The sequence below is a fragment of the Ailuropoda melanoleuca genome, chromosome 3, assembly GCF_002007445.2.
Source record: "Ailuropoda melanoleuca isolate Jingjing chromosome 3, ASM200744v2, whole genome shotgun sequence".
Lineage (NCBI taxonomy): Eukaryota > Metazoa > Chordata > Mammalia > Carnivora > Ursidae > Ailuropoda > Ailuropoda melanoleuca.
This window is the reverse complement of record NC_048220.1, coordinates 122,967,305-122,980,634: the sequence shown is the minus strand read 5'-3', so window position 1 is coordinate 122,980,634 and position 13,330 is coordinate 122,967,305. Positions and strand designations below refer to the sequence as shown.

Here is a 13,330-nt window from a genome sequence, read left to right as displayed (position 1 = left end):
GCTGGTAATAAGAAAATCTTGCTCTAGACCACAGCTCTGAGCCGCTAGAGTATACACCTCTCATTATGTGTTCTGATACTCATGGTCTGTGTGAAAATGGAGGAAGCCCAGATGAAATAAATCCACATCTTGTTCGGTCATCAGACACTAGCCTAGTGCCTACACATAACAGGTTTTCCATAAGTGTATTTTTCAATGAAGGAAGGAATGAGAGGGAAGGTGTGAGATTACTGAAGTGGCTTAGCAGACGAGCTGGAGCAAAGAATAGACTCAGAAGCCTAGAGATGTGTTAAGTAGGCTTTTCTGGCCATTCAATCTGTCCATAAGATGATTTTATATAGATATAATCGTTTTTACAAACCACAGCACTCAGAAAGAAACAAACTTTAATTCTACTAGCAAAAAGAATGGTAAGAAAAACAAAAACAGTCTTATAATGCCATCTACTGGAAATCTTTTTTTCAGAAATGAAGTTTAGTTCTCTGGTGCTTTTTCATTTTTTTTTTTAAGGATAGTGACTAATTTGAGTGAAATTTTTAATTAACTTTAATAAGAAATCCATTTTCAACCTTGTGGTAATGAGTTCTAAATGAACTGAAGTTATATACTAAGGCCACAATTATTTTTAAGTTCTTCATTCCTATAATCATATAAAAATATTTGAGAATTCCAAATTTGTGTATTATTCATACTTTTAAATACCTATCCTTTGCCAACAACCTGTGTTAGGTCCGTAATTACTCTAAAATAAGCCACAGCCCCTACCTTTTTTTAAAAGGTAAGTATCTAAAGAGGAAGACAGGCATGTAAACAAATAAAAATAAAATATAATGTATATAACGTAGTAAGTGCAATTAAAAACAAATAAGCAAACAAAAAAGTATAAAGTACAAAAGAACCAAAGAGGAGGTAACATTTGAGTTGAGTCTTCAAAATGGGGAGAAATTTTCCAGGTCATCCAGAAGAATTAAGTTGGGAAAGAACAGTCTTTCTAGCAAGACAGAGAATAGGGAGCTGAGAGAAGACCAAGTCTTTTAGCTGTTCAGGAGTGAAATATACACGGAGAGAGAGAAGCAAGGAGGTTCTAGACAAGAAAAGCATGAACTATGTGATGCAGACCGTATAAACCACAATAAGGAACAAGGGCTTGTCCTTACGGCATGCGAAGTCACCCAAGTACTTTAAGTGAGAGACTATCATAGTTTATATTTTGAATGGGCTGCTCTGTAAACAGTGTGGGAATGGTTTATAGTAGAGCAAGGCAAGAGACCAGAAGACCAGACTGAGTCTGATGAAATAGCCCAGGAGCCAAATGAAGAGAAGACTGGAAGTAAGAGGGCAAATTTTAAACATGGGAGATGTTACTGAAATATACACTGACCATGCTGATGTGGAAGTGAAAGTCAAGAAAGAAGAGAGAAAAATTTCTAGATTTCTGGTCTAATGACAAGATAAATCACAATGGCATTAATACAAAGAAATTCATAGGGTGTCCCCCAAGTACCTCAAATTCAATATGCAAGGAAGAGGATAAGATCAGTTTTGCACAGGTTGAAGGTGAAGTACTTGAGGGGATGTCAAGGTGGGTATGTCCAAAAGGCAATATGAAATGTGAGTGTGGAGCACAGAGCCATGTCATAGCTATAAACATCAATTTGGTGGTGAGCAGAAGACACACAGAAGGAAAATCTGTCGGTGAGACTGGGGAGCAGAAGACACACAAAAGAAAAATCTGTCGGTGAGACTGTATTACTCAGAAGAAAGCACCCAGAAGAAAAAAGGACCAGCGCCGTTGGGAAATCAAGAGGCAGACAAAGAAAGAACAAAAGTTATTCCTTCTACCACGCACAAAAGCAACTCTGCTAGATGACTTATGCAAGGGCAGTTCTTTCCCCATATCATTTCAACTAAAATCCCTTTCTGGGATTCTTTCTTTGAGCTCTTCTCTTATATATACCTTATTTTCTTTTGGGCTCTCATCCATACCACCAAAGCCCTTCTGAGATAGAAAAATCTGGAAAAGCAAGATCTTTTCTATTCACTTTTATTTCTCAAATAAGACTCAAAGAGAACTTGTCATTTTTCTACATATGGCAAGCTCCATTTACTTAAAGGTCAATGGTCAATCAAATAATATAAATGCCTACCATTTCTTAACACTTGTTTGAATACTGACATTAACTCTTATTTCGTCCTACCATTAAGAAACAAAGAACCCTCCCTAAACTTCTACATTCTAACCCTACTACTTCCAGGTGCTGAATGGCTAAATCCAGGGCAGTGAGGCCACTGGAAATGGAAAGCCATCTAAAAGCAGGGGTTTTCTTGTGCTTTTGAGGACAGGATAAGATATTATGCATCTAATACACGTATCTTTATAACTTTAGTTATGTTGTCAAAGTCCTTACATCAGGTATCCTAAGTAATAGCAAATGTGCTGTATAAAAGGATAAAATGCTCCCAAATGCTCTATACTTAGCCAACAAGGCTTTCAATCCGCTTCAATTCAAGAAGATCTTAAGAAAACTTGTCAGAACTAGATTGGCTGAGATTCTAACATTACCATCATTTGCATGCCCTTCTTGCTGATATGCTCTCTCTACCAAGAAAATGAATCAGATCAGTAAAGCAATTTAATAATTCTTTTTCTGGGAGGCTATTGCAAATTCAAGAGGCCTTTGATGGATCTAATCCCTATGAACTGTACAACATTCAGCTTAAAACTCGATTTATTTTATCAACATCTCTAACATAAATGATGAGGCTTATCTTCTCATTACAGAGTGAAGTTCTCAAATTTGGAGAACTTGAGTATTTATATAAAATATATGCTGAAGCCAGGAATTTTCAGTCCTATCTTTTATTTTATAACAGTAACAACTGCAATTAATTGAGTATTAGCAGCCTCTCAGTGCCAAACCTTGTGCTGACAGGCTTTAAATAAAGCTCAAAGAATCACTCCTCCAAGGTCACATAAATACTAAGAATTGGTTAAAAAAAAAAAAAGAAGAAGAATGAGAAGACACAAACCCAGGTCTGTCTGACATCTTATCCAAAATAAGAAATGGCAACATGTATGCCAAAAACCATGACAAACACTTTTCATGTGTCATCTCATTTATTTTTCACAAAAACCAGTAAGACTGCTACAACACCTCTATCTTACAGATGAGAAAATCAAGGATTATAGAGATTGAAATGTCAAATCATACAGCTGGTAAGTGGAATTCACTACTGCTTAAACCCTGGTCTCTCTGAAGCCACATGCTTTCCTTCTTTGATTAAGGTGATCCTAAAAGTTAAATGAGATCCATATTACTTCTAAGGAAATAAGAGATAATTTTAAATATTTTCATGGTAACTAAACTATTTATATTTGCAAGCCCACTGAGGAAAAGAGAAAGAAATGCATTACATGGGAAGAGCTGGACTAGAGGGCCTCCAATGGTCTTTCCCACTCTGAGACTCTGAAGTTTGGTGTAACAAAGGATTTGAGTGCCTGAGACATTTAAAAAAAAAAAAAAAAAAGAAAGAAAAAAAAAGTGAAGAAACCACCAAAATTCAAAACCTCTTAGTGCCTTTTCATAAAGACTGCTAAAGAACGGTCCAATATAAAATTCTGTAGCTATGTGTAGTACTGGATGTTACTAGACTTACTGTGGTGATCATTTCGCACTATGTACAAATGTTCAATCATTATTACACTGTATACCTGGAATTAATATGATGGTATATGTCAATTATATCTCAAAAAAAAGCATGGTCCAATATTATGCCCTTTTCTATATTATGGTCCACGCTGGAGGTAGAGGCAATGTGTATTATCAAACAATTTTATTTTTATATTTAGAATGTCATCCCCTTCCAAAAAAAATTCTCTAGGATAAAATATATTGTGGAATAAGGAAAATTCCATTAAGACGACAATTTGTTTTAAATTAGTACCACTACTATAGAATCATGTCTACTTATAAAGAGAAAAAGAATGAAAGAAAGGAACAAGGTCAGGCCAAAATTTTATTCTTTACTCTCCACTGGAACAGAATTTCAGTTTTGAGTAAACAGCACTTACATAACTTTTAAAACTGAGGATGTAATTTCTTATAAACAACTCAAAAAGGATTAAAGAACACTATTTTTACGTAGATATGCCACAGCTGTAATTTCATAAGTTCTCTGACAGCACTCAGACTGGGTGAAGTATAGTCTGAGCTGCCAGCAAATTCTACTCTGTGTCCAGCTACAGTACAGAATAAGTAACACAATTCCCAAGACTGTTCGCTTTGAGACAGTAAGATTTTGACTCACAGATACAGAACTTCTATTTGAACCAATTACCAACAAAGCAACTTTAATACCTACATAAAAATATCACAGATGTCTACGTCAGACAAAATCTCTTAAAGAAGATGTTGTCCTGGGATTCGAAAGCAGAAAAATGTAGGAAATTAATGCCAGCTGCAGATGTCCCAAACACAGCTCTTTTCCTACTGCTCAGACACTAGATAATACCTGCTCCTTAAAACTTTCCAACTTTCTTTTGAAGGACACCCAACCCAAAATAGCTTTGACACATTATTCCACAGTTTATCCTTCTTTTTCAATCTTTCACACTCTCAAAATGTTATTCTAACACATGTTTACTTACACCATTTAATGTGGACCAAACCTGTGACTCATTAGCACAGATGTCACACCCCCACCTGACACACGCCACAGACTTCCTGCAGCTCAGGCAGAGGGACACAAAGTAAATGTTAATTACAAGTCAGAAGAAAAGAAATTTATTTTGACTTTTAGAAACAAAGAATGAAGGGAAGGAAGAGAGTATAGAAAAGGAGAAAGCCAGCCAATCAGCACATACTTACATTGGTCAGCGGGGCATGTGCAAACATAGAAAATCCTTCAAAGATATACTCATGATCATCATATTCTATCACAGTTGGCCTATCAGTCTAAAAGCAAGAAGAAACACAAAGCATGAATTTAAGAACATGATTTGCATGTACAGAAATCCATCAGAACACAAAGGTACCAAGAAGAGAAATGTATGGACTCTATAGGCTCCATGAACATTTTTCTGAACTACCAGGGAGAACTTTATACAAAAGTTTAATTTTAGGTCGAATTCTCTGGCTTCAGTAATATTTACATATTGAGACCATCAAGAATGCTTATTATGGGGGCGCCTGGGTGGCACAGCGGTTAAGCGTCTGCCTTCGGCTCAGGGCGTGATCCCAGCGTTATGGGATCAAGCCCCACATCAGGCTCTTCTGCTATGAGCCTGCTTCTTCCTCTCCCACTCCCCCTGCTTGTGTTCCCTCTCGCTGGCTGTCTCTATCTCTGTTGAATAAATAAATAAAATCTTAAAAAAAAAAAAAAAAGAATGTTTATTATGGGTGTCATAAAGGGAAAAAAGGCTATATGGCTTCATTTTCTAGGAACTTGTTTTATTTCATCCCACAATACTATCAGATCTATTCTTACTGAACTGTATTCCTGAACTAACGAAAGTCCTAACAAGAACAAGATAACAGCACAGTCAACTCAAAGCTAAAAGTGGAAAAAGACTCAGCATCATGACAGTCAAGACCAGCCACAGCTTGGAAGGCCCTGAAAGGCCTCAGGGTGCCAGAGGCTCAACCCCTTACCGTTCCATTCCCAGGACCTCCAAACAGAAGCCACCCCACCACGTACGGCAACAAATCAATTCCCACATAATGGGAACAAATCAATTCCCACATAATGTCAAAAATCTTAATTATCTGAAAATTTAATCTGTAGTTAAAACATACAAATGTTAATCTAAGCATATGGGATTCTCTTCCTTATGCTATTCTCATAGACCACCATTTTTAATACTAAATGCTAAATAGGGAACTAATTATCAAGACTGGTAACCTAAAAGACACTTTTTTAAAAAAGATTTTATTTATTTCAGAAAGTGAGCGAGAGAGAGAGAGCATGAGCAGGGGGAGGGGCAGAGGGAGAGGGAGAAGCAGACTCCCCGCTAAGCAGGGAGCCTGACTTGGGGTTCTATCCTGGAACTCCGGAATATGACCTGAGCCAAAGGCAGATGCTTAACCGATTGGGCCACCAAGGCACCCCAAAAAATGCAGGTTTTTAACACAGGTATTAAACATTATTCTTTTAAAGGTTATATATATATATATATGAAGAACTGCAGGAAGGCGCTAAAGAATACCCACATGTACATTAGTTGTTTTGCCAATATTACTGTTACTTTCTATTTGAATAACTCTAAATAAAGCTAGTGTAAATTAAATATAATGAAAAGAACTTCTGACAAAATAATAAGGTACAGACACTTCGGGAAACAGTTTGGAAGTTCCTCAAAATATTAAACACAGAGTTACCACACGATCCAGCAACTCCAGGCCTAGGTTTATACCCAAGAGAAATAATAACATACATCCACACAGAAACTTCTACACAAACATTCACAGCAGCATTATTCATAAGAGCCTAAAAGTGGAGACTACCCAAATGTTCATCAACTTAATAAATGGATAGATATAGTACATCTACACAAGGGAATATTATTTGTCCATAAGAAGGAATAAAGTCTGGGACGCCTGGGTGGCTCAGTTGGTTAAGCATCCACCTTTGGTTCAGGTCATGATCCCAGGGTCCTGGGATCAAGTCCTGCACTGGGCTCCCTGCTCAAGGGGAAGGCTGCCCCTCCCTCTGCTTGCTGCTCCCCCTGCTTTGTGCTCTCTCTCTGACAAATAAATAAATAAAATCTTTAAAAAAAAGGAATAAAGTTATATGTTACAACATGGATGAATCTTAAAAACATCATGCTGAGTGAAAGAAGCTAAAAAGATCACACCTTCTATGATCCCATTCATATGAAATATCTAGAACAGGCTAATGATGGAGACAGAAAGTATCTTAGTTGTTGAAGGCTGACGGATATGAAAGAACTGACTGCTAATGAGTACAGTGTTTCTTTTGAGCATGGATGATGACAATGCTCTAAAATTAGATTGTGGTGATAGTTTCACAATCCTATGAAAAGAATTATATCATGAAAATAAACACTTTAAATGTGTGAATTTTATGGTATATGAATGATAACTTGATAAAGTTGTTTAAATTTGTCATTACTAACAATCTAATTTTGAAATTGAAATCTCTCGATGATAGGAGTAATAGAATTAATAACTTTGCACTGTGACAAACAAGGGAGCATAGTGGAATAGCAGACAGTCATGCACATTACAGTCACACCGTCTAGGTTTAAATCCCCACTCTGCCACTTACTACCTGAACAATCTTAAGCAAGTTACTTAACCTTATTTGTAAAACACAGATTACTGCCCCCTCTGTATAGTGGGGATTATAATTCTCCTTCATCAGTTTGTTGTGAAAAATAAGTTAATACCTGTTAAACATTCAGAGTGGTGCCAGGTACCACAGTCAACAAATATTACATATTATTATTACTGTCATAAATACAACAGACCTTCTTGATTGGGTCACTAGAGAATATATTAGTTATTCACTGATTTTTAAGAGATAAGAAAGTGTTCTACACATTTTTCCAACTCCACAGTTCCAATGAATAGCTCCAAAAGTAATGGCTATCATCAACGTGGCTACTATGAGGTACTGACAACGTAACTGAAAAAAGGTACAGAAAGTAGTATAGTGAAAGGAAGCAAAATAAGAGTCATTATGATACAGGCTAATTTTATCAACATAAAAATAAAAATTTTTTTAAAGAAAATTTAAAAACAGAATCAGTATTGAGCCTATTCACATTTTAACCTATTTGTACACATCCAACCTATTTCCATTTTAAAATAAATGAAATCTGATTTTGTTAGGAACTTACCAAAAAATTTGTAGGAGGGGAGACTGTAATTCGATAGTGGAAAAGTCTGCCAGCGTTGTTGGTCATGGGACGACAGGGCTTGATGGCCTGAGGGAGGAAAACAAAAGCGAGTTTAAAAGTAAAGTAACTGTATGGTGACTAACATAAAATAATAAAAAAACATTAAAATAAGAAAAAAAATAAATTAAATAAAATAAAAATGGAATAAAAAAGTAAAGTAGCAAAATATTTTTATTTAAAAACAGACTGTATTTCTAGATTCACATCTGACAAAAGAGGTTTTATGTGTGTTCCTTCACAGGTTGGTAGGAAGAACAGTACCATTAACTAGATGAATAAAACAGGACCAGCTGGTTACCAGGCCTCAACCTATTTCCTCATATGCATGCAATACAAAGGGTTCAGACAACATGAAGATCTTTCTAGATCTTAATTTCTATGACTATCTTCCTTCTATTTGTAACATAACACAATATTTTTTGACCTTTGGCTAAACTCCCAATATGCTAAAAAAAAAAAAAAAAAGGAAAAATCTCAAAAGTAGTAGCAGGTTTTGATCGGGGTGGGGGGGAACAGTGAAAGGATCAAATATGCTCAGTAAAAAAAGAAGGGACCAGAGATGAAGGACAGATTATACATGGAGGTGGCAGAACAGATTATACATGGAGTTCAAATTGGGAAAAGGAAAACAGCAACTGATGCTTTTTTTGCTCTCCTTCCTTGGATCACCACCAGATTGATGGGGGCTTTGCTGGGGCTGACTCATAGTTCAACTGATCCCTCTGTCCAGTCCTGCTTACACATTCCTCCTCTCACAGGTGAAGTTCCCTAAGAAACATCAGACACCCAAACTTCATCTTAGCATCTGCTTCCGGAGAATGCAGTGTGTAGCTCCAGGAATGATCCAAGAAACCAGGAGATAAGACAGGATTTTGGAACTGAAATCACTTATCACCCACTGACAATGAGGACCCCATCATGGTGGTAGATGGAGTCCCTGGCACCAGATGGCAGACCAACTGAAAACTTTCAAAGATGGTGAATCAGGAGGGTGTACCAGTGGAAGCAGGTGCAGTGTACCAGGTATTTAAGACTATGAGAGAATGTGTGCTATCAGGATGACGGGATAGATGGCTGTTGCTAAGCACCACTGATGTTCTAACATGTCTCTCAAACTTTAGTGTGCCTTGAAATCACTAGAGGGCTTGCTAAATCTCAGACTGCTTGCTCCCCACCCCCAGGGTTTCTGATTCAGCAGATGAAGCAGGCTGAGAACCTGCATTTCTAACGAGTTCCCAGATGAAGCAGATACCTGGAGAACCACTGCTCCACAGAAATGTAACAGGAGAGGGGGAGGAAAGGCAAATGGAAGCCAGACGAAATGCTAGAGACACACAAAGAAGCTGTCCCCTGCATTGCCAATACCAAACCCAGGGTCAGAGATGGGTGGACCTTAGAGACAATTAACGGCCAACCAGCGTAGATCTGTTATGCCAAGGCACAAGACTTGGAAATCTGAGATGAAGACATACAGGTTTTAACTCCCCAGACTCCTCGAAACCTTCCATCTCCTCAGAGGTGGCCCAACCCTGTCTATTAAGAGCAATTACTCACCTGTGTCTGAAGGCAACGGAAGACCCTGCAAGGCAACACTGCCTCCCCACAATCAGTCTCCCCTCCTGGTCAACAGACCTATAATTGGGGTCACTTCACAGCATAACCCAGCTGAGGAGGTGCTACGAGAAGAGATTATATCCCAAAGGAACTGTAAGAACTAGCTAGCACGTGCCATCAGCAGGAATCTGCACAAGACTGGATGCTCATAGTGCTAGACCAAAAGGGCCAGAACACAGAAGTGGTTAGAGAAGAGTTCATTGACTTGAGAGCATTCAGGATTCAGGGACACCAGATGCCAGGGACTCCCTGCTAGGATGTCTCCTAAAACATGAAAAAGCAACAGCCCATGATGAGTGTAGTTAAAATACCAAAATTGCCATGACAGAAAAGAAGTAATTCAGAGTCAGGAAGTGGGCACATTAGAATGGATATAATATCTGCGACTGAAAAATATACTAGATTATCATATTCCATGGGAAGGCCCAGAGGACATGCCAAAGGCCATCTCCTAGGGGCCGAAAGGAATGTGTTGGGGAAGGGACACCAGCCTCACTAGGAAGATCAGTGGTGGCCTCCTCTGCAGGCCAGGGCTGACTGCAAGAGAGGCGGTCACAGAGCAGAGCTTGCTGACAGCAGTGGGGGTGACAGGACTCTGAAACAAGGGAGGCAAGACGGTGGGACTAATTATTAGAAGCCAGGTCTCACAGTATCATCATAACCAGCAAGATCAAAGTGGCAACTAAAGGCGTCTAGCCCACAAAAAGTCATGGAAGTAGTTCATAGGACACAGTATCCTTAGGTAAAATAACTGAGTAGCTGACAAGAGTAATACTCAGTTTGTACCAATAGAAGAAATCAAGAATGGTTAACCAAGCAGCTGGAGGTAGGTTGCTCCAATAAACAGTCATGATCCCTTTCCCAGTTCCAGACCTACAGTAGGAAGGGCCCTAAACCACTGCAAGCAAAAATGGTCATGACAACCCTGTCCTCCCCCATAGAGGCCTATGGCCATTTACCCAAAAAACTGTGCATTGGGGAAAGGGGAACGGAGAGTGTTCAAGCAGTATTGGACACAGCATCTGAACCAGCACTGATACTCGGAGGAGACTGCATACATCACCTTGGTACACATTAGAGTTGGTGATACAAAGTCAAGGTAAAAAAAAAAAGGAATCCCAGTCAAGGTCTGGTTTACAGTAGGTCCCGAGTCCACAGATCTGCCCAGTGGGCATTTTCCCTGGTCTCCAAATTGACAAAATTGCTAGATGGCACCACCCCACATTGGATCCTTATTCTGTGGAGTAAGAGCCATCACAATGGAAAAGGTCAAGCAGAAGCCACTGAAATTACCATCATCCCCGACACAGGCATCAAAACCAGGATCACTATGGGGATGATGGTGTAGATTATTGCCATCCTTAAGGATCCAAAACACCCAGGAGTGACAGTCTTTATCGTATCTTTAATTCACCAATCTGGCTTCCGGAAAAAAAAAAAAACAAATAGATCCTGCAGGATAATACAGACTACCACAAGCTCAACCAAGCAGTAGCTTTGACTGCCCCAGCTGTGCCAGAGGCTACAGTTTAGAGCAGATTAATAAGACCTCGGGTTCAGAGTGAACAGCAACTGATTTGCTGAATGTATTCTTTTCCATCCCAAACAGAATGAGGATAAAGAAATGGTTCACATACTATGTTCATTCGCATAGAAAAGACAACGTTTACAATTTTGCTGCCAGGCTGCTGTATTAACTCTCCCACTCACTGTCCCAAGAGTCCAAGGAGCTCTCGACCTTCTGGACATACTGCAGGACATTATCATGCTCCACTGAATCTGTGGCATGATGTTTATCAAACTAAAAGCCTTGGCAAAGCATGCATGCTCCAGAGGGTGAGAGAGACACCTACAAAGATTCAGGGGCCTACCACAGCCACACCATTTTTAAGAGCCAGGGATCTGAGTGCCAAGACATGAGTCCACAATAAAACACAAATCACTGACTCTTCCACCTCCTACAATGAAGAAGAAAGCACAACACCAGGCGGGCCTCTTCGGGAGGCAGTATAATCCCCACCTAGGAACACTGTTCCAGCCCATTCCTAGAGTGGTGCAGAACGCTGCCGGCTGTGAGTGTGGTTCCAGTGAGAAAGGCTGCAGCGGTTCCAAGCTGTAGTGCGAGCAGCCCTGCTGTAGGGGCCACGTAATTCAGCAAATCCTACATCGCTGGTGGGAAAAGATGCTGAGGGGAGTCTGTGGCCACACTGGGAGAATCACAATGCTGGTATCTGGTGTTCTGGAGCAAAGGCATGCCATCTATAATGAAGAATTATATGCCTCTGAAAAACCACCAGTGTGCTACCGGGCCCTGGGAGACATGGAAGGCACAGCCAAGGGACAGAAACAGGCATGTGGCTGAACTGCCCATCACAAGCTGGGTTCTGTCAGTCTCATCCAGGCAGAAGTCTGGAAGGGACCAGCAACAATCCACCATAAGATGGAGGTCTGTACATCCAGAATCAGGCACACATAGGAGCAGCAGACCCGAACAAGCTGCAGGAGCAGGTGGCCCACCACTGTCGCACCAGCACCCTCCCTCAGCTGACAACCAAGGATGGAAGGATGAAAGCAGAGGGAAAAGGCCAAGCTTGGTTTGCAAATGAGTCAGTCAGGGATGGGGGAGCAAGCCAAAGACGGACTGTGCTGCAGCCTCATTCAGAAGGAATCTGAAAGACAGCGATGAGGGAAAGTCTTTCCAGTGAGCAGAGTTTCAGGCAATGTACCTGGTCATCCACTTTGTGTGGAAAGAGAAGTAGCCTGAGGTTAGAATACAGATGGACTCATGGCAGAAGCAAGTGGCCATGCCAGCTGGTCAGAGGCCTAGAAGGAAAAAGATTGGAAGATCAGGGATAAGAATGTCTTGGGGTAGGGGAGCCTGGCTGGCTCAGTCGGTGGAGCATGTGACTCTCAATCTCGGGGTTGTGAGTTCGACTCCCACAGTGGGTGTAGAGATTACTTAACAATTTTTTAAAAATTAAAAAAAAAAGGTCTTGGGGTAGACGTGTGGGTGAACAAGTGGGAGTGAAAGGGATAATCTCTGTATCACATGTGGGTGTACGATGGAGAGCACACACCATGGAGGAGATACTAACCATCTCATTGACAAAATGACTCAGCCAGATGGGGTCAGCCAGATGGGGTCAGACAAGCCTCAATCATCAGCCACCCAGAGCTGACAGTCTGGGCACATGAATGAAGTGGCCACAGTAGCACAGACGGAGGCTTCACATGAGCCCAACAGCATGGACCTGACTTACCGAGGCTTAGCTAACTGCCAATACTGAACATCCAACAGGTCATCTACGATGAGCAAAGATGGACCCCCAAAATGGCACCATTCCTTGAGGAGACCAACCTGCCACTTAGTATGTAGTTGGCTACATAGACCCCATCCATCTTGAAAAGGGCCAGAAGTTTGCTCTCACGGGAATAAACATGTACTCCCACCAGTCCTCAGCCAGCACAGCCATCCACCCAGATCTTCCTTCAAGGAAGGGCCTGCTGCCCAGTCATGGAGAGAGCAGACAGCCTATAGCCACCACCTCCTTCGGGGTCAGCCTCTGCTAGAGAGCCCCCTTCCCCAAGATCATGCCCTTCCCAGGGCAGCCCACTCTGGGGACAGGGGGCAAAGAGGGTGTGAACGCTATGCCAGCCTGATGCAAGACAATTCTAATAATTCTGGCTTTATGAGACTCATCGCAGGGGGTCCCTCTGCTCAATCCTGCCTCCACTCTCTTCTTGCCTAATCCCTATGAAACATCTCATACCACAAACTCTACTGCAGCACCTGCT

General features: G+C 40.7%; 1 protein-coding gene across 7 annotated transcripts in view; it reads right to left on the bottom strand.

Moving 5' to 3' along the window:
* The window catches only part of DROSHA (drosha ribonuclease III), a 117,755-nt gene that overhangs the window by 79,602 nt on the left and 24,823 nt on the right, over positions 1 to 13,330 (bottom strand). For all 7 annotated transcript variants that reach the window (XM_034657054.1, XM_034657056.1, XM_034657059.1 and 4 more), the window contains 2 exons: positions 7,862 to 7,948; positions 4,869 to 4,955 (listed from right to left, as the gene is read on the bottom strand). In XM_034657054.1, coding sequence (XP_034512945.1) covers positions 4,869 to 4,955; positions 7,862 to 7,948 — 174 coding nt within the window. The remainder of the gene's footprint in view (positions 1 to 4,868; positions 4,956 to 7,861; positions 7,949 to 13,330) is intronic.